General features: G+C 43.5%; 1 protein-coding gene across 1 annotated transcript; it reads right to left on the reverse strand.

The window, feature by feature from the left end:
* Positions 1 to 13,691: 13,691 nt before the first annotated feature.
* Positions 13,692 to 22,307, reverse strand: epdr1 (ependymin related 1). Its single transcript, XM_046322553.1, has 3 exons — positions 21,865 to 22,307; positions 20,225 to 20,433; positions 13,692 to 16,107 (listed from the first exon to the last, which is right to left on the reverse strand). The coding sequence occupies exons 1-3, from the start codon at positions 22,164 to 22,166 to the stop codon at positions 15,917 to 15,919; spliced, it is 702 nt and encodes a 233-aa protein (XP_046178509.1). The 5' UTR covers positions 22,167 to 22,307; the 3' UTR covers positions 13,692 to 15,916.
* Between the last annotated feature and the right edge of the window lie 538 nt (positions 22,308 to 22,845).

The following is a 22,845-nucleotide window of genomic DNA, read 5'->3' on the forward strand; positions in this document are numbered from 1 at the left end:
ATCTGATTAGACCACAGGTAATAAAACAAACACAACTCTCACACCCTTGGTGTTAGGGGCAGTATTTTCATTTTTGGAAAAAAAACGTTCCTGTTTTAAACAGGATATTTTGTCAGGAGAAGATGCTAGAATATGCATATAATTGACAGCTTTGGATAGAAAACACTCTAACGTTTCCAAAACTGTAAAGATATTGTCTGTGAGTATAACAGAACTGATGTTGCAGGCGAAAGCCTGAGAAAAATCCAATCCGGAAGTGCCCAAGGTTTTGAAATGCTATGCTAGGCTATCGATAAACTTACACAAATGCTTATCTAGTGTTGGCTGTAAAGCATATTTTGAAAATCTGAGATGACAGGGTGATTAACAAAAGGCTAAGCTGTGTTCCAATTTTTTTCACTTGTGATTTTCATGAATAGGAAGATTTTCTAGGAAGATTTATGTCCGTTGCATTATGCTAATTAGTGTCAGATGATGACAATGGTCCCGTTCACGGGATGGGGTGTCACTACAGGTTAAACTCGATCTGAACTGTCCAATGGAGACAAGAAAGTCTAATTTCAAGATGGCCTAAAGGCTATTCCATGAGCTGTGGGCATACAAACTAAAAGCCTTTTCCCCCAGGTCAGTGGAGACCCGCGGGACCTCCAGAACCAGCCAGACCAGAGAGTGGGTCTAAAAATGGCTGGATCTCCAGAACCAGCCAGACCAGAGACTGGGTCTAAAAATGGCTGGATCTCCAGAACCAGCCAGACCAGAGACTGGGTCTAAAAATGGCTGGACCTCCAGAACCAGCCAGACCAGAGACTGGGTCTAAAAATGGCTGGATCTCCAGAACCAGCCAGACCAGAGAGTAGGTCTAAAAATGGCTGGACCTCCAGAACCAGCCAGACCAGAGAGTAGGTCTAAAAATGGCTGGACCTCCAGAACCAGCCAGACCAGAGAGTGGGTCTAAAAATGGCTGGACCTCCAGAACCAGCCAGACCAGAGAGTAGGTCTAAAAATGGCTGGACCTCCAGAACCAGCCAGACCAGAGAGTAGGTCTAAAAATGGCTGGACCTCAAGAACCAGCCAGACCAGAGAGTAGGTCTAAAAATGGCTGGACCTCCAGTTAATAAGTGACCTGAAGTCGTCTCCGAAGAACCGCTTTATATACAAAAAGTTGACAATGCTGGGCCCTTCTGGTAGTCAGAGACTCCAACAGAACTATTGTATACAAAATGCAGTGATGTAACAAAAATGTTCCCCAGTGATAAAACCCCAGTGCTGTCTACCATTCTGGTAATCAGAACATTTAGACTGCCCCAGTGATAAAACCCCCAGTGCTGTCTACCATTCTGGTAATCAGAACATTTAGACTGCCCCAGTGATAAAACCCCAGTGCTGTCTACCATTCTGGTAATCAGAACATTTAGACTGCCCCAGTGATAAAACCCCCAGTGCTGTCTACCATTCTGGTAATCAGAACATTTAGACTGCCCCAGTGATAAAACCCCAGTGCTGTCTACCATTCTGGTAATCAGAACATTTAGACTGCCCCAGTGATAAAACCCCTGTCTAGTGCTGTCTACCATTCTGGTAATCAGAACATTTAGACTGCCCCAGTGATAAAACCCCAGTGCTGTCTACCATTCTGGTAATCAGAACATTTAGACTGCCCCAGTGATAAAACCCCAGTGCTGTCTACCATTCTGGTAATCAGAACATTTAGACTGCCCCAGTGATAAAACCCCAGTGCTGTCTACCATTCTGGTAATCAGAACATTTAGACTGCCCCAGTGATAAAACCCCAGTGCTGTCTTTAGACTGCCATTAAAACTGCTGTAATTCTGGTAATCAGAACATTTAGACTGCCCCAGTGATAAAACCCCAGTGCTGTCTACCATTCTGGTAATCAGAACATTTAGACTGCCCATTTAGTGATAAAAACCCCAGTGCTGTCTACCATTCTGGTAATCAGAACATTTAGACTGCCCCAGTGATAAAACCCCAGTGCTGTCTACCATTCTGGTAATCAGAACATTTAGACTGCCCCAGTGATAAAACCCCCAGTGCTGTCTACCATTCTGGTAATCAGAACATTTAGACTGCCCCAGTGATAAAACCCCAGTGCTGTCTACCATTCTGGTAATCAGAACATTTAGACTGCCCCAGTGATAAAACCCCAGTGCTGTCTACCATTCTGGTAATCAGAACATTTAGAATAAAACATTTCTACCATTCTGAATCAGAACATTTAGACTGCCCCAGTGATAAAACCCCAGTGCTGTCTACCATTCTGGTAATCAGAACATTTAGACTGCCCCAGTGATAAAACCCCAGTGCTGTCTACCATTCTGGTAATCAGAACATTTAGACTGCCCCAGTGATAAAACCCCAGTGCTGTCTACCATTCTGGAACATAATCAGAACATTTAGACTGCCCCAGTGATAAAACCCCAGTGCTGTCTACCATTCTGGTAATCAGAACATTTAGACTGCCCCAGTGATAAAACCCCCAGTGCTGTCTACCATTCTGGTAATCAGAACATTTAGACTGCCCCAGTGATAAAACCCCAGTGCTGTCTACCATTCTGGTAATCAGAACATTTAGACTGCCCCAGTGATAAAACCCCCAGTGCTGTCTACCATTCTGGTAATCAGAACATTTAGACTGCCCCAGTGATAAAACCCCAGTGCTGTCTACCATTCTGGTAATCAGAACATTTAGACTGATTCAAAAGGTTTTAAAGCAGAGGTTTAGAACATTTAGACTGCCCCAGTGATAAAAACCCCCAGTGCTGTCTACCATTCTGGTAATCAGAACATTTTAAAGCAGAGGTTGCTGCGGGCATTTAGATAATATCACCGTAATCAAGTACTGAGTGAAGCTTTGCTTGAAAAATATTCCTTCTACTTTCCAAAGCGAGACCATTTTTTTAATATATAAAAAAAGAACGATCTTAATGTGTGTTTTAAAAAGAGAGCGTATCATCAGTCTAAATACCCAAGTACTTATAATGGGGAACTTGCACCATTTGGGATCCCTTCAATGAGGAAATATGCAGGTCCTCAGGGTCAATATTATGAGACAAAGAGAACAACAAACTTGGTTAATTAGCATTTAGCAGTAGTTTTCGATCAATATGAGATTTTTGAATTACGTCAAACCCATGCTGAAGGTCATGAATGGCCTGCTGTACTGAGGAGGCACAGGACTAAATGACTGTATTATCCGCATGGAGATGAATGTTACAGATTTGAACAGATACACTGATATTATTTATATAAATAGTGAAGAGAACAGGGCCCAAAATCGAGGCCTGCGGCACACCTTTCAAAACATTAAGGAAACTAGATTTGATACCATCAGTAAGCAAACACTCTGTTTCCTTTCCGTTCGATAGTTCTTGAACCAATTGCAAGATGCCTGATCTAGGCGTATTTCAGACAACCTTTGAACAAGTAAGAAATGGTCAACCGTATCAAATGCCTTCGACAGGTCACTAAATAAGGCAGCACAATGATTTGTATGGTCTAAACTAAACAACATAGCACATAATCTAAGTGTCATGTGGAGATCTTAAAGCAGATTGGTGCTCATTAAGAATAGAATGAAAAGTTTAAAAGTTCTAAGCCGAGTTAGCTAGGGACTCTAAAACTTTAGCAAGGCAAGATCTGTAGTTATCCAAGTCAGAAGGATCTCCACCTCTGTGTAGGGGGAGGACATGAGCAGTTTTCAAGATCTTAGGGATAACCCCAGAAATAACCTCAAGTTAAAAATATAGGTTAATCAAATGGTTGAAATGAAAATCAGGATGTGTATCTGGGAATGTATTGTTCTCTGCAACCTGGTACCATTCTGGTAATCAGAACATTTAGACTGATTCAAAAGGTTTTAATGCAGAGGTTGGTATTGTTCTCTGCAACCTGGCTTGAGGTGAATAAAGAACTCCCTCTGCTGGAATTAAAGTTTTATATAATAAAAAATAATAAAAATAAACGTCCTCTCACTGTCAACTGCATTTATTTTCAGCAAACTTAAACGTGTAAATATTTGTATGAACATAACAAGATTCAACAACTGAGACATAAACTAAAAAGAGTTCCACAGAAATGTGACTAACAGAAATTGAATAATGTGTCCTTGAACAAAGGGGGGGGGGGTTAAAATCAAAAGTAACATTCAGTATCTAGTGTGGCCACCAGCTGCATTAAGTACTGCAGTGCATCTCCTCCTCATGGACTGCACCAGGTTTGCCAGTTCTTGCTGTGAGATGTTACCCCACTCTTCCACCAAGGCACCTGCAATTTCCCGGACATTTCTAGGGGGAATGGCCCTAGACCTCAACTTCAGATCCAAAAGGTCCCAGACGTGCTCAATGGGATTGAGATCTGGGCTCTTCTCTGGCCATGGCAGAACACTGACATTACTGTCTTGCAGGAAATCATGCACAGAACGAGCAGTATGGCTGGTGGAATTGTCATGCTGGAGGGTCATGTCAGGATGAGCCTGCAGGAAGGGTACCATATGAAGGAGGAGGATGCAACCTCTCCCTGTAATGCACAGTGTTGAGACTGCCTGCAATGACAACAAGCTCAGTCCAATGATGCTGTGACACACCGCCCCAGACAATGACGGATCCTCCACCTCCAAATCGATCCTGCTCCAGAGTACAGGCCTCGGTGTCACGCTCATTCCTTCGGCGATAAACGCGAACCCGACCATCACCTCTGGTGAGACAAAACCGCGACTTGTCAGTGAAGAGCACTTTTTACCAGTCCTGTCTGGTCCAGCGACGGTGGGATTGTGCCCATAGGCGATGTTGTTGCCGGTGATGTCTGGTGAGGACCTGCCTTACAACAGACCTACAAGCCCTCAGTCCAGCCTCTCTCAGCCTATTGCGGACAGTCTTTGCAATTTATTGCCCTGGCCACATCTGCAGTCCTCATGCCTCCTTGCAGCATGTCTAAGGCACGTTCACGCAGATGAGCAGGGACTATTGGCATCTTTATTTTGCTGTTTTTCCAGAGTCAGTAGAAATGCCTCTTTGGTGTCCTAAGTTTTCATATCTTTGACCTTAATTGCCTACCATCTGTAAGCTGTTAGTGTCTTAACGACCGATCCACAGGTGCATGTTCATTAATTGTTTATGGTTTATTGAACAAGCATTGGAAACGGTGTTTAAACCCTTTACAACGAAGATCTGTGAAGTTATTTGTATTTTTATGAATTATCTTTGAAAGACAGGTTCCTGAAAAAGGGACTTTCTTTTTTTGCTGAGTTTAGTAGGTACGCTGAGGCAGTGGTTATTAAAGGCACCACAAATGTCTATCTTCTCTGTTATGGGACCAGACTGTCATAACCTGTTGGGGTAATGAGGGGATGGAGTTTTGCTTGAGACTGCACTACCTTCCAGAAGGCAGCTGGATTCCCACCATTCTCAGATGCACAGTTCAAGAAGTATGTCTATTTTGATTTTCTAACCAGGGATCGACATCTATTTCTAAAGGACTGTCAGTCTGACTTAAAATCAGTCAGCCTTAGCCCAAGCTACATTTCTGTCCTTAACGTTCTCTGATACTTCATGAGTTGGTTCAGTTATCATCTGAGTTAGATTTAGCTCTATGTAGATATTTTTCAGAATATCAGAAGCTGCCATCAACCAATCAGGATTAAGATCACCCAAAATTAATAATTCCGATTTAGCATAGTTAGATAGCAAGTGCACATATTGAGGCAGAGGGAGGGCGATAAATTCTCACTAGAGTAAATTGGACATTATTACCAAGGCCCAGATTTAGGACTAGACATTCAAATTGCTACAGAAACATTTAAATTGTTGTTTGTAAATATGGCGACACCTCCACCTCCACCTCCGCTAACTCTGTCAGATCTATAAACATTATAACCAGTCAGATACATCAGTTTTCAGTACAGTCTTATTTAGCCAGATATTACAATAATGTCCATGTTGGTTTAAGAGGCCAGAATTATAATAACATCCATTTTCGATATCAAACTTCTGGCATTTACATGAATTAGTCCAATGCCATGGGATTTCAGATCGGACAGAGTCTAATACAAGCATACCATAATCGGTAGGTAACCCCTTATTTGAAAATACCATAGGGCTAGCTTGAATTGGTATAGATACAAACAAGATTGTCTAGAATTGTACAATTGGGACTTTGCTTTGAATGAGGATGTGGATTAAAACAAGAGTCAATGAGGGTTACCTGTTGTGGGCCTGCAGTATGATGATAATGCTGATCCTTTATGGTTGGGATTACCTGCCTGGAACTTGGGTTGTGGAAAGGTCAATGTCTCAGTGAGTCTACTGTACTGGACCCTGTCCTCACATTTCATGTAATGCCAGCAACCTACTGAATCTTTCGCTGCCACGACTCAGCGATGGCACTGAAATAATTGGACGCATTTTGGAGTCTTTCAGAGTTCCAATCAGTTCTATAAAATCCTGTTTCAGCCATTCTGAGCTAGCCACCCTAATGTCATTAGATGCCACATGGACTACGACAGCGACATCCCCCGTGTTCTGGCAAGAAACAGTAGGAAGGAGCCCAGTAATGTCCTGTACCCGAGCCCCAGGAGAGCACAAGGTTTTTGCCTGAAAACTGAGATGTTTGTCACCATAGACTTGCCAATGGTAACGGTTGGTGAGATGGCAGAGGAGGTCCGGCAGTTTTTGTGCCTCTTGCTGGAAGGAAAAACCCATTGTGTCTGACGAAGGAGCCGGTGCGTCAGACACCCTTGATGTCCGGTGAGAGGATGAGTGTAGCAGATCCAAGTCCGGGGCAGAGTAGCCTAGCGGTTAAGAGCCTTGGGCCAGTAACCAAAAGGTTGCTGGTTTGGATCCCTGAGCTGACGAGGTGATAAATCTGTCTATGTGCTTGAACAAGGCACTTAACCCTAGTTCCTCCTGTAAGATGCTCTGGGAAAAAAGCAGCTGCTAAATTATTTAAATATCTCTCAGCAACAGTGGGGAGAACAAGTATTTGATACACTGCAGATTTTGCAGGTTTTCCTACTTACAAAGCATGTAGAGGTCTGTAAATTTTATCATAGGTACGCCTCAACTGTGAGAGACTGAATCTAAAACAAAAATCCAGAAAATCACATTGTATTATTTTTAAGTAAATAATTTGTATTTTATTGCATGACATAAGTATTTGATCACCTATCAACCAGTAAGAATTTCGTCTCTCACAGACCTGTTAGTTTTTCTTCAAGAAGCCCTCCTGTTCTCCACTCATTACCTGTATTAACTGCACCTGTTTGAACTCGTAACCTGTATAAAAGACAGCTGTCCACACACTCAATCAAACAGACTCCAACCTCTCCACAATGGCCAAGACCAGGGGGCTGTGTAAGGACATCAGGGATAAAATTGTAGACCTGCACAAGGCTGAGATGGTTTACAAATCAAACTCTAGTTATTGCAGAGCACATTGTACAACTGTTTTTTTTAGAAAATATTATATTGTATTACAAGGTATGCTTTATGTGTAGGCTATGCCATATGTATTGGCTAATATGCAGCTGTCGCTTTTAAACCCTCATTCTAGCATACATGACACACACACACACATCTTTCTATCTACATGCTTTTATTTGGGTTTCTATGCAAAGTATATGTTTCTTTAAGCCTGCAGCTAGTTATTTGAAATGAGACATACTGTATGTATCATGCCAAAACATGATTCAACAATTTAATTAACTGACAGAGAGATGGCTAATGAAACACAAGTCGACATTTACAGTAGGCTTGTCTGTAACATTGGCTAGCTTTCAATACATTGGCTAAATGGTAAACAGATTTACCTCTTCATATTGTCAAGACAATTCATATTGTATGCAACATATTTAAAAAAACAAACAGATATTTCAATTTTTTCAGTCTGGGAGCTAGCTAGCTTATGTATATGTTCCTCTTCATCAGACAGCAGCTCACGTTTTCACAAGAAGCTGTGTTTACATCTTCGATAGAAAGATAGCCTTCATCACGAGGTGTATGTACGGGAGTTCTGCTTGGTTTTAAGTTTAGTAGTTAAGCAAAAAAAAAATATTAGCGGCTGAGTGTTGGAATATATGTTTTAGGAGAAAATGTGTAAGAATTGAAGGGGCCAACAAATTTGTGTCACAAGAATGTTTTACTGTCATGTACAAAAAAAATCTGTTCCTCCCTTCAGGCTTCGGCCAACCACCTATCTGTCCTCCACCTCAACACACTTATGTACCCTTCCCAAATTAATTTGAAGGAGGCATACTTCACAATTAAGGCAGTTATTGTCATGCAGGTGAAAGAGGACCCAAAAGCGACTTAACAGAAACAGAGTTTATTCAAGTCCAAACAGAAAACGACAAATCCTGAATCCTTAACAGGAAATGTCCAAACAGAGAATAACAGAAATCCTCTAGTCTGTAGAGGGGAATAACAGGAGAAGCGGCCACAGACTGCAGGTCGCTTCGGGTAGGCGCAGGCCGTAGCTGACAGAGACACCTGCTCACACGCAGCATCTGATGAAGGCAAAAACACGACAGGACAGGGCGATACACAATCACAGCACGGTGAATTCTAAACAAGGAACCGACAGGACAGGAACGGAACACAAAGGAAGAAATAGGGACTCTAATCAGGGAAAGGATCGGGAACAGGTGTGGGAAGACTAAATGATGATTAGGGAATAGGAACAGCTGGGAGCAGGAACGGAACGATAGAGAGAAGAGAGAGCGAGAGAGTGAGAGAGGGAGGGGGAGAGAGAGGGATAGAACCTAATAAGACCAGCAGAGGGAAACGAATAGAATGGGGAGCACAGGGACAAGACATGATAATAAATGACAAACATGACAGTACCCCCCCACTCACCGAGCGCCTCCTGGCGCACTCGAGGAGGAATCCTGGCGGCAACGGAGGAAATCATCGATGAGTGAACGGTCCAGCACGTCCCGAGACGGAACCCAACTCCTCTCCTCAGGACCGTAACCCTCCCAATCCACTAAGTATTGGTGACCCCGTCCCCGAGAACGCATGTCCATGATCTTATGTACCTTGTAAATAGGTGCGCTCGACAAGGACGGGGGGGGAGGGAAGACGAACGGGGGTGCGAAGAAAGGGCTTAACACAGGAGACATGGAAGACAGGATGGACGCGACGAAGATGTCGCGGAAGAAGCAGTCGCACAGCGACAGGATTGACGACCTGGGAGACACGGAACGGACCAATGAACCGCGGAGTCAACTTACGAGAAGCTGTCGTAAGAGGAAGGTTGCGAGTGGAAAGCCACACTCTCTGGCCGCAACAATACCTTGGACTCTTAATCCTGCGTTTATTGGCGGCTCTCACCGTCTGTGCCCTGTAACGGCAAAGTGCAGACCTCACCCTCCTCCAGGTGCGCTCACAACGTTGGACAAACGCTTGAGCGGAGGGAACGCTGGACTCGGCAAGCTGGGATGAGAACAGAGGAGGCTGGTAACCCAGACTACTCTGAAACGGAGATAACCCGGTAGCAGACGAAGGAAGCGAATTGTGAGCGTATTCTGCCCAGGGAGCTGTTCTGCCCAAGACGCAGGGTTTCTGAAAGAAAGGCTGCGTAGTATGCGACCAATCGTCTGATTGGCCCTCTCTGCTTGACCGTTAGACTGGGGATGAAACCCGGAAGAGAGACTGACGGACGCACCAATCAAACGACAGAACTCCCTCCAAAACTGTGACGTGAATTGCGGGCCTCTGTCTGAAACGGCGTCTAACGGGAGGCCATGAATTCTGAATACATTCTCAATAATGATTTGTGCCGTCTCCTTAGCGGAAGGAAGTTTAGCGAGGGGAATGAAATGTGCCGCCTTAGAGAACCTATCGACAACCGTAAGAATCACAGTCTTCCCCGTAGACAAAGGCAGACCGGTAATGAAGTCTAAGGCGATGTGAGACCATGGTCGAGAAGGAATGGGGAGCGGTCTGAGACGACCGGCAGGAGGAGAGTTACCCGACTTAGTCTGCGCGCAGTCCGAACAAGCAGCCACGAAACGGCGCGTGTCACGCTCCTGAGTCGGCCACCAAAAGCGCTGGCGAATAGACGCAAGAGTGCCTCGAACACCGGGATGACCAGCTAACTTGGCAGAGTGAGCCCACTGAAGAACAGCCAGACGAGTGGAAACAGGAACGAAAAGGAGGTTACTAGGACAAGCGCGCGGCGACGCAGTGTGCGTGAGTGCTTGCTTAACCTGTCTTTCAATTCCCCAGACTGTTAACCCGACAACACGCCCATAAGGAAGAATCCCCTCGGGATCAGTAGAAGCCACAGAAGAACTAAACAGACGGGATAAGGCATCAGGCTTGGTGTTCTTGCTACCCGGACGGTAAGAAATCACAAACTCGAAACGAGCGAAAAACAACGCCCAACGAGCTTGACGGGCATTAAGTCGTTTGGCAGAACGGATGTACTCAAGGTTCTTATGGTCTGTCCAAACGACAAAAGGAACGGTCGCCCTCCAACCACTGTCGCCATTCGCCTAGGGCTAAGCGGATGGCGAGCAGTTCACGGTTACCCACATCATAGTTGCGCTCAGATGGCGACAGGCGATGAGAAAAATAAGCGCAAGGATGAACCTTATCGTCAGACTGGAAGCGCTGGGATAGAATGGCTCCCACGCCTACCTCTGAAGGCCAACCTCGACAATGAATTGTCTAGTGACGTCAGGAGTAACGAGGATAGGAGCGGACGTAAACGTTCTTTTAGAAGATCAAAAGCTCCCTGGGCGGAACCGGACCACTTAAAACACGTCTTGACAGAAGTAAGAGCTGTGAGAGGAGCAGCAACTTGACCGAAATTACGAATGAAACGCCGATAGAAATTAGCGAAACCTAAAAAGCGCTGCAACTCGACACGTGACCTTGGAACGGGCCAATCACTGACAGCTTGGACCTTAGCGGAATCCATCTGAATGCCTTCAGCGGAAATAACGGAACCGAGAAAAGTAACGGAGGAGACATGAAAAGAGCACTTCTCAGCCTTTACGTAGAGACAATTCTCTAAAAGGCGCTGTAGAACACGTCGAACGTGCTGAACATGAATCTCGAGTGACGGAGAAAAAAATCAGGATATCGTCAAGATAGACAAAAACAAAGATGTTCAGCATGTCTCTCAGAACATCATTAACTAATGCCTGAAAAACAGCTGGCGCATTGGCGAGACCGAACGGCAGAACCCGGTACTCAAAATGCCCTAACGGAGTGTTAAACGCCGTTTTCCACTCGTCCCCCTCTCTGATGCGCACGAGATGGTAAGCGTTACGAAGGTCCAACTTAGTAAAGCACCTGGCTCCCTGCAGAATCTCGAAGGCTGATGACATAAGGGGAAGCGGATAACGATTCTTAACCGTTATGTCATTCAGCCCTCGATAATCCACGCAGGGGCGCAGAGTACCGTCCTTCTTCTTAACAAAAAGAACCCCGCCCCGGCCGGAGAGGAAGAAGGCACTATGGTACCGGCGGCAAGAGACACAGACAAATAATCCTCGAGAGCCTTACGTTCGGGAGCCGACAGAGAGTATAGTCTACCTCGAGGAGGAGTGGTCCCCGGAAGGAGATCAATACTACAATCATACGACCGGTGAGGAGGAAGGGAGTTGGCTCGGGACCGACTGAAGACCGTGCGCAGATCATGATATTCCTCCGGCACTCCTGTCAAATCGCCAGGTTCCTCCTGAGAAGTAGGGACAGAAGAAACGGGAGGGATGGCAGACATTAAACACTTCACATGACAAGAAACGTTCCAGGATAGGATAGAATTACTAGACCAATTAATAGAAGGATTATGACATACTAGCCAGGGATGACCCAAAACAACAGGTGTAAACGGTGAACGGAAAATCAAAAAAGAAATAGTCTCACTGTGGTTACCAGATACTGTGAGGGTTAAAGGTAGTGTCTCAAATCTGATACTGGGAAGATGACTACCATCTAAGGCGAACATGGGCGTAGGCTTCTCTAACTCTCTGAAAGGAATGTCATGTTTCCGAACCCATGCTTCGTCCATGAAACAACCCTCAGCCCCAGAGTCTATCAAGGCACTACATGTAGCACCCGAACCGGTCCAGCGTAGATGGACCGACAAAGTAGTACAGGATTTTGATGGAGAGACTTGAGTAGTTGCGCTCACCTGTAGCCCTCCGCTTACAGATGAGCTCTGGCTTTTACTGGACATGAATTAACAAAATGTCCAGCTACTCCGCAATAGAGGCACAGGCGGTTGGTGATCCTCCGTTCCCTCTCCTTAGTCGAGATGCGAATCCCTCCCAGCTGCATGGGCTCAGTCTCAAAGCCAGAGGAGGGAGATGGTTGCGATGCGGAGCAGGGAAACACCGTTGATGCGAGCTCTCTTCCACGAGCCCGGTGACGAAGATCTACCCGTCGTTCTATGCGGATGGCGAGAGCAATCAAAGAGTCCACATCTGAAGGAACCTCCCGGGAGAGAATCTCATCCTTAACCACTGCGTGGAGTCCCTCCAGAAAACGAGCGAGCAGCGCCGGCCGTTCCACTCACTAGAGGCAGCAAGAGTGCGAAACTCAATAGAATAATCCGTTATGGACCGTTCACCTTGGCATAAGGAAGCCAGGGCCCTAGAAGCCTCCCCACCAAAAACTGAACGGTCAAAAACCCGAATCATCTCCTCTTTAAAGTTCTGGAACTTGTTAGAGCAATCAGCCCTTGCCTCCCAGATAGCTGTGCCCCATTCTCGAGCCCGGCCAGTAAGGAGTGAAATGACGTAAGCAACCCGAGCTCTCTCTCTAGAGTATGTGTTGGGTTGGAGAGAGAACACAATCTCACACTGCGTGAGAAAGGAGCGGCACTCAGTGGGCTGCCCGGAGTAGCAAGGTGGGTTATTAACCCTAGGTTCTGGAGGCTCGGCAGGCCAGGAAGTAACAGGTGGCACGAGACGTAGACTCTGGAACTGTCCAGAGAGGTCGGAAACCTGAGCGGCCAGGTTCTCCACGGCATGGCGAGCAGCAGACAATTCCTGCTCGTGTCTGCCGAGCATGGCTCCTTGGATCTCGACGGCAGTGTAACGAGCGTCTGAAGTCGCTGGGTCCATTCCTTGGTCGGTTCCTTCTGTCATGCAGGTGAAAGAGGACCCAAAAGCGACTTAACAGAAACAGAGTTTATTCAAGTCCAAACAGAAAACGACAAATCCTGAATCCTTAACAGGAAATGTCCAAACAGAGAATAACAGAAATCCTCTAGTCTGTAGAGGGGAATAACAGGAGAAGCGGCCACAGACTGCAGGTCGCTTCGGTAGGCGCAGGCCGTAGCTGACAGAGACACCTGCTCACACGCAGCATCTGATGAAGGCAAAAACACGACAGGACAGGGCGATACACAATCACAGCACGGTGAATTCTAAACAAGGAACCGACAGGACAGGAACGGAACACAAAGGAAGAAATAGGGACTCTAATCAGGGGAAAGGATCGGGAACAGGTGTGGGAAGACTAAATGATGATTAGGGGAATAGGAACAGCTGGGAGCAGGAACGGAACGATAGAGAGAAGAGAGAGCGAGAGAGTGAGAGAGGGAGGGGGAGAGGAGATAGAACCTAATAAGACCAGCAGAGGGAAACGAATAGAATGGGGAGCACAGGGACAAGACATGATAATAAATGACAAACATGACAGTTATACAGTTTTAAAAAACATTACAATTCATTTCACAACACATTATGTGTGTGCCCTCAGTCCACGACTTCACCAGCACATATCTACGACATGAAATGCACGCGTGTACATGTGTGTATAGTGTGCGTATGTTATCATGTGAGTGTATCCATGTGTCTGTGCCTGTGTGTCTTCACATTCCCGCTGTTCCATAAGGTGTATTTTTAATCTAAATTGTACTGCTTGCATGAGTAATTTGATGTGGAAGTTCCATGTAGTGATGGCTCTATGTAGTACTGTACACCTCCCATAATCTGTTCTGGATTTGGGGACTGTGAAGAGACCAATTATTATTTTTACGGTGAAATAGCATTGTATCTGGTCAAACACCATTTTTTCCAAAACTTTACTAAGGGTTGGTAACAGGCTGATGTTTGAACCAGTAAAGGGTGCTTTGCTATTCTTGGGTAGGGGAATGACTTTTGCTTTCTTCCAGACCTGAGGGCACACACTTTCCTTTAGGGTTAGTTTGAAGAGATGGCAAATAGGAGTGGTAATATCGTCCACTATCACCCTTAAGTAATTTTCCATCCAAGTTGTCAGACACCGGTGGCTTGTCATTGTTGATAGACAACAATAATTGTTTCACCTCTTCCACACTTCAAGTTATTGAATTCAAAATTACAACGCTTGTCTTTCATAATTTGGTCAGTTATAAATGGATGTGTAGGTTCAGAATTTGATGTTGGCATGTCATGCCTAAGTTTGCTATCCTTGTCAATGAACAAATCATTAAAGTACTTGGCAATATCAGTGGATTTTGTGATGAGTGAGCCATCTGATTCAATGAATGATGGAGCCAAGGTTGCCTTTTTGCCCCAAATTTCATTTAAGGTACTCCAAAGCTTTTTATTTTCATTCTTTATATTATTTATCTTTGTTTCAAAGTACAGATTCTTATTTTGTTTAGTCACATGATTTCTTAATGTACAGTATGTTTGCGAATCGGCTGTGCAGCCGGACATATTGGTCAATCTTTTTGCCTCATCCCTCTCAACCATAACATTTTTCAATTCCTCATCAATCCACAGAGATTCGACAGTTTTTACAGTCATTTTCTTAATGGATGCGTGCTTATTAGGAACTGGAACAAGCAAATTAATAAATATGTCAAATTCAGCATCTGGTTGCTTCCCATTACACACCATAGACAAGCAAATATTCTTTAAATTTTCAACATAGAAATCACTACAAAACATCTGCTTACATGTTATAGGCTGATATTATTATGTTAGTATATGCTTATACATGTTATCTATCGGCTTGGCATAGTTCTGGCTACAGTACAGTATGCAGGCCAAGAGGAGTAATCCCTTCATTGTTGTTATGGAACCCAAGATGGCTACCAGTTACATCTTCGAGTTGCTCACCTAAAATGGCCGACCGGTAACATCCGGTCAATTCCTCATACGAATCGTAGCCTCTACCAAATAGCATGCTAACTCCTAGCTGCTAACCCTAATGCAAACTCATCCCTACTGTACATAGTTCTGTATGCTGTACCTATAACCTGAAGCTTACTAGCCTCCACTGTATATATTGTGTGCTACTTACTACCTACAGCCTGTGGCCTGCTAGCCTAGCATGCTAGCTTTTCTTGTATATTTTACATATGCTAGCCACTAATTGTATCTTGTGTATACTATGCTATGCTAGCCCACCTGTATATACTGTCATAATGTGTGCTACATTAGTTGGCTCCTACAAACTTCTCTTTGTAAGCCATACTGTTAGCCTAGCTGCTAATACATGCTAGTAGCTCTGTCCATAGTGTACTATTGTATCCTACTGTGTACCACATAAGCTTATGCTAATACCTGACCATTATAGTACGTGTCATCCTCATTGCTATTACATATTCATTAGCCTGTAATGCCATTATGTAATACATGCTCTTCTCTTGTAGACAACCACTACAACACTTATTACACTACTAACAGTCTCCTCTTCCAGTTTGCCATGTGTGTGTGTGTTTGGTAATAAAGTGTGCCTTGTCTCCCTGTCTCCTGCTGGTCATTCTACATCCTCTAACCGGGATGCCGGGACAGTTGGACCTACACCTAAACCGACACTAATAAGAATTAGTTCTTAACTGACTTGCCTAGTTAAATAAAGGTTACATTTAAAAATTAAAAAAGTGGGGGAAATGTGAAAACAGAGCATGGGGTCAATGAGCATGGGGTCAAAGGGGAAAGGTGAAGGCCTCAGCAGTCGGAGTCCATCCTCTCTGGGCGGGCTGACTGGCAGCTGCTGGGCGGTGTGAAGACTTCTGGGTCGCTGATGCCCAGCTGGAGGTCAAAGAAGCGGGTAGAGGTAGTGATGCTGCTGTTCCTGGTGTAGGTCTCCTGGACAGGGTAGCAGTCCTTCACTGTGTAGACGCCCACCCACGCCTCATCTGGTGTAGCAGGGAGAGGTAGGATTAGGATTGACTTTATTGTCCCTGAGGGGAAATTTGTACATTAAAATGTTCTGTTGCGTCTAGATAGAATACCATAGGTTAAAAACATGAGCTTCCCACTTCTCTTTGCAGATCTTCTCCAAGTCATTAAGGTTTCGAGGCTGACGTTTGGCAACTCGAACCTTCAGCTCCCTCCACAGATCTTCTATGGGATTAAGGTCTGGAGACTGGCTAGGCCACTCTGGCTAGGCCAATTGCTAATAAATAAAACGTTTTTAAAAAAGGGGCACCTGGACTGAATGTTTTGTTTATGTGAAAAGAAATAGAGCCACAATAGAGTATTGTTGGACAGACTATATTTAGTTGAAAAAATAATACATCAGAATATGTTTATTGCCTCTAAAGTGATGAGAGCAATGTAAAAAAAAAGCAATAACAATTGGGGGAAAGAAATGTGTGTTATGGAAAATTGCATGTTATGCAGGTTGGGTAAACAAATGTGATGGGACATGTGTAGTTACATAGAAAAGTAGTTTTCTTTTAAAGGAAGGAAAATGTGTTGTTATGTGTTAATAACATTTAGGCTACGTTACCCAGCAGGCTATGCGGGGGGGGGGGGGGGTTTAGGTGGTTGAAGAATGCCTTGCATGACTAAACAGGGAGTTTTCTAGGTGAAGTATATGTTCATTAAAAGTGGTTAAACCTACGCCACGGTTTGTCATTATACAAGGAACAAACATAAGTGACCTTAATTGCCTGTTAGTGTCTTAACGACCGTTCCACAGGTGCATGTTAATGAATTGTTTATGGTTCATTGAACAAGCATTGAACAAGCATGGGAACCCGTGTTTAACCTCTCTAGGGTATGTGGGACACTACATCCCACCTGGCAAACATCCAGTGAGATTGCAGAGCGCCAAATTCAAATATTGAAATACTCATGATAAAAATTCAGAAAACAAAACATATGTTACATCATCTTTAAACCTAACTTCCTGTGAATCCAACCAGTGTCAGATTTTTAAAAGGCTTTACGGCGAAAGCATACCTTACGATTATTTGAGAACATAGCCCAGTTGACAAATCATTACAAACAGTAACCAGCCAAGCAGAAGAGTTACAAAACTCAGAAACAGAGAGAAAATGAATCTCTTACCTCTGATGATCTTCATATGGTTGCACTCAGAAGACATTCATTTGCTCAATAAATGTTCCTTTTGTTCGATAGTCTCTTTATATCCAAAAACCTCTGTTTTGTTCGCATTTTCTTCAGTAATCCACAGGCTCAAACAGTCAAAACAGGGAGACAAAACATCCAAATTGTATCCATAAAGTTCATTGAAACATGTCAAACGATGTTTATATTCAAGCCTCAGGTTGTTTTTTAGCCTAAATGATCTATAATACCGGACAATAACGTCTTCAATATAAAAGGTAAACAAGAAATGCACTCTCTCTGGATTGAGCATGAAAAAGCTCTGTGACAAGTCAGGGTCCACTCATTCAGATTGGTCTTACTCACTCATTTACAAGAATACAAGCCTGAAACAATTTCTAAAGACTGTTGACATTTAGTGGAGGGCATAGGAACTGAACCAGGTTTGTGGGCATGCCCCATCTACTTAACGGGGTGGTATCTGCATTCGCTATGAATGCTGGCCTTTGTGGTTCACTATGAGCAGACAAATACAAAGGAAGTCAAAACTTTCCGATTCTAGCAGTGAAATTAAAATGTACTTCTTCTAGCTTGTGGTTTGGATAATGTTGATGTTTATAACAAAAACGTAATGTTGTTAATATAGTAATAACTATGTCGTGGCAGAGCCAGGGGGAAATTCCTCTTTAATAGACTTCCCCAAAGGAAGTTGCCACCACTATTTCATTGTAATTTCCTGACCTAGAGAGGAAATGCATGTTTAGGTTCAACCGAAGAATGATGAAGGCTACTTATACATATTCACAAATTGGGTATGAGAATTTCCACGTGGAGTTGATAAACATTAACAAATAGGGCACTGAAGGCTGTCAGTGAAGCTAGCTTGAATGCTAACCTTATCTAGCTAGCTATCTTGCTAACATTATCTAGCTAGCTAATGTTATCAGATGTTGCTTTAAAAAAAAAATACTACACCGTATGGAGCTGGATATGTCATAAGTATTGATTTAGGGAAAACTGGGCCTCCTGGGTGGCGCAGTGGTCAGCCGCAGCCGGCCGTGACCGGGAGGTCCGTGACGCACAATTGGCCTAGCGTCGTTAGGGAGAGTTCGGCCGGTAGGGATATCCTTGTCTCATCGCGCATCAGCGACTCCTGTAGCGGGCCGGGCACAGTGCGCGCTAACCAGGTGCACGGTGTTTCCTCCGACACATTGGTGCGGCTGGCTTCCGGGTTGGATGAGCGCTGTGTTAAGAAGGAGTGTGGCTTGGTCGGGTTGTGTTTCGGAGGACGCATGGCTTTCGACCTTCGTCTCTCCCGAGCCCGTATGGGAGTTGTAGCGATGAGACAAGATAGTATCCAATTGTTAGTAGTTACTATGAAATTGGGGAGAAAAGGGGGTAAAATTAAAAATTGTAAAAATTTGGGCCACACTGGTCTATTGTTATATCCAGTTTTGGCATCTTCTATAAATTGCAGTGGAGCACATAGTGAAACAAAACTTTAAAGATCAAAACCATTCATCTTGGGGGGAGCATATCACACATTTATACCATTTATAAAACTATAATATATATATTTTTAAACAGACTAGCTAAAAAAATAAGTGAACATTTATAAATTATCTAATGGATGATAATGATAATTTGTAAGTCGCTCTGGATAAGAGCGTCTGCTAAATGACTTAAATGTAAATGTAAATAATGTTCTGGTAAAAAAGAAATGGTGCAAAAACATATGTTTGCACCCCCTATTTTAAACTTGCACCCCATATTTTACATTTATTATAACCATTGCTCAGGTGGTCAAGTAAAACACAAGGCTGTTTGGTTCGATAAGAAGAATAACTTTACAGTTGTTTCTGATTAATAATAATCAGGGCGGCAGGTAGCCTAGTGGTTAGAGCGTTGGGCCAGTAACCGAAAGGTTTCTAGATCGAATCCCCGAGCTGACAAGGTACAAATCTGTCATTCTACCCCTGAACAGGCAGTTAACCCACTGTTCCGAGTCCGTCACTGAAAATAAGAATTTGTTCTTAACTGACTTGCCTAGTTAATTAAATAAATAAGCAATGCCATGCTGGTGGGTGGTAACATTCAAATAAAACCCAGCCCTGAAACTAAATGTAGGCAGAAAATAATTTGTTCATTCACACGGATTTGCAGTTTGGATTTGTCACTCAAGCCCAAATGTATCAAACTTTGACTAAAACAACTTAAATCATTGTGCAACATTATGGGTAAGCTCTGGCCATTGTCTTTCATCTTGAAAAAGTTGATTTCTACTGGTTTAACATTGCTCTGTATATGAAAATAAAAGTAAACATTGAAGCCTTTCCTGTTTCTTCTAAATAAGATGGTGTTTGCCAGCCAGGTGAGCTTGATGCTTCCAAACATTTATAAACCAACTTTTTGGGCTTCAATGGACCTTCATCAGGGACCTTCACTTCCTTCTAAGTATACAGCTTTTCAACAAGCACCTGGTAACACAATGGAGTGAGCCTTCCTAATCTCGAGTTGCACCACCTTTTGCCCTCAGAACAGCCTCAATTCGACGGGACATGGACTCTACAAGGTGTCGAAAGTGTTCTACAGGGATGCTGGCCCATGTTGACTCCAATGCTTCCCACAGTTGTGTCAAGTTGGCTGGATGTCCTTTGGGTGGTGGACAACCTTCCTAATCTCGAGTTGCACCACCTTTTGCCCTCAGAACAGCCTCAATTCGATGGGACATGGACTCTACAAGGTGTCGAAAGCATTCTACAGGGATGCTGGCCCATGTTGACTCCAATGCTTCCCACAGTTGTGTCAAGTTGGCTGGATGTCCTTTGGGTGGTGGACAATTTTTGAGTCACACGGAAAATGTTGAGTGTGAAAAACACAGCAGCATTGCAGTTCTTGACGCACAAACCGGTATGCCTGGAACCTACTACCATACCCAGTTTAAAGGCACTTACTTACTTTTGCGGGCTGGTTTCCTATCTGACCACTCCTGCACCTCGATCATGTCTCCAGGTCCACCGATAAAGTACTGGTCCTCATAGGTGGAGTTCATAGGGATGTCAAAGGGGTCCCAGGCCTGGGTCAAGGGGATCTTAGAACATTGCTTCGTCTTCTGCTCTATCTGGAACAGCAGGCCACTGTTGTACAGGTAGATAAACTCAAAGTATCTGGAGAGTGAGTGCAAAACAAAGGAAATATTCAAATGTCAAGTTTGTAATAATAGGAGAAAATGCATGTGATTTGAATCAATCATACTGTAGCTAGGTAAATAGTAGCTATTCAACAAGAAATGCAGGGTTAGTCCTTTTAACATTAGGCCTATTATATTGCCTTTTGCATTACTGATTGATCATTGATAATAACCAAGTAATTAGATTATTGTTTCAAGGTCTAACTATGCTGTGAGAAAAACGCTTTTCCTCTTTTGCCTCTGGCTGTTGTCATTTGTTTTACTTACATGAAACCCAAAACCGGCTGCGCTCATATGCGTTATCGTGCAGAAATGTATTTTGTCCCCCTACACCAAAAGCGATCACGACACGCAGGTTAAAATATCAAAACAAACTCTGAACCAATGACATTAATTTGGGGACAGGTCAAAAAGCATTAATCATGTATGGCAATTTAGCTAGTTAGCTTGCACTTGCTAGCTAATTTGTCCTATTTAGCTAGCTTGCTGTTGCTAGCTAATTTGTCCTATTTAGCTAGCTTGCTGTTGCTAGCTAATTTGTCCTGGGATTTAAACAACGAGTTGTTATTTTACCTGAAACTCCTCTACTCTGACCATTAATCAACACATAAAACGGCCAACTGAATCGTTTCTAGTCATGTCTCCTCCTTGCAGGCTTTTTCATCGTTGAACTTATATGGTGATCACATTTTTCATAGTATTACCACGACAACCGGCAAAACAGTTTGTCTTTCAATCACCCACGTGGGTATAACCAATGAGGAGATGGCACGTGGGTACCTGCTTCTATAAACCAATGAGGAGATGGGAGAGGCAGGACTTTCAGCGCGATCGGTGTCAGAAATAGGAATGACTTCTATTTTAGCCCTTGGCTTCGCAGACGCTTGTTGTCGCGTGCGAGCAGTGTGGGTGTAATAATTGAATAACATGGATTTCTAAATTAATTTTGCGGTGCACGCGACGTGTCTGGTGAGCATATTAGGCCTATTTGAGGTCCGGAGAGCTTATCCAAAAACAGGGCACTGGATCAACTACTTTCATGAAGGTCAGAAGCAATGCTGACTCATAGGTCTGAACATAAAACAGTTCTAGTTCATAAAGAACACATGCTTATTATTTAAAATATGAATTCAAAAAACGTTTATAGTCGTATTATATTGGTAAAGGTTCAATATCACACAAAATGTCTTTGATTGGATATTTTTGTTTCATAATTTTGCTGTTATTGTCTATTTAGGTCTGCAATCACAATGGTAGAGGAACAGCTCAAGCCATATTGACGCTTTGTAGCGGCCATCATCGGTATTTCATCCGTATCCACAATACCTAACCTTTGTTTAATTGACCTCACCAGTTGGACAAACGCTATTCATGAATAAAAACGAATGTTTCAAAGTAGCCTGCTTACTTCTGGCATGGTGTATGTCTTTTATTCTGTTGAAGAAGCCTTATTCTGTGGTTCTGTGCATCATACGACACCGAGGCCCGTGTGTTTCGTCCTGTGTTGTGGTTGTATTCGACGGATCTGCCCTCCCATTGCAAGGGCGCAAGACAGGGCTGAACCGGCGCAGCGAAAGCTGTCTCCGGGTAGCTCAAAGCAGGTACCACCGCTCCCAAGCAAAATGCAAACACAAGAGGTACAACATGAGTCATCCTGGAGATATGGAATTCATTTAAGTGAAGGTAAAAATCATGACCTGTTGATTTCATTTGATATGTGGCAGCAGGTTGATAACACCACAGAGTCTTTGATACCGTTACACTCAAATGAAAAGCCCGTTTGTTTTTTCAGAGCAGCTCACGCAGTCGCAAATCCGTCCTATGATAATAAACATGTTTGTATAAAAAGGATACATTTACGGTAACATTGTTATATTAATTATTGTAAACATAAATAGCATGATATGTAGTCGAACCTTAGAATTGAACAAGCACAGGAACATTTTGCATTTTGAAATTGACATGTTTAAAATTGATAGTTGCCCACATCTTTATTTCTTTACAGTGTATTTATATAAATGATATGAACATAAATAATAGCCAACAAATAATGTTCCATACATAGTATGGAACGTCAAAAAATGACACAATTCAAAGAACACTATTTGACGTGTCAAATAAGCTTGTTGACCAATCAGGACCTGAATATGACTGCAGTCACATAACAATTGATCGCGTTCATACATTTTTGTTACGCAGTTATTACACAATGATTACAGTATCACTCGTATTTCATATGTCACAAGGATTAATCGATATGTATGCTATGATGCTGGTATAGTTGTCTCGCCCACCTGCCCTTCGACATAATATGTTTCAGTAGCTATAGTTAGCTAGCAAAGGTTTACAGATCAAGTAGCTAGGTGTCATCATCTAAAATAACCCTAAT

This window comes from Oncorhynchus gorbuscha, linkage group LG22, assembly GCF_021184085.1.
Source record: "Oncorhynchus gorbuscha isolate QuinsamMale2020 ecotype Even-year linkage group LG22, OgorEven_v1.0, whole genome shotgun sequence".
Classification (NCBI taxonomy): domain Eukaryota; kingdom Metazoa; phylum Chordata; class Actinopteri; order Salmoniformes; family Salmonidae; genus Oncorhynchus; species Oncorhynchus gorbuscha.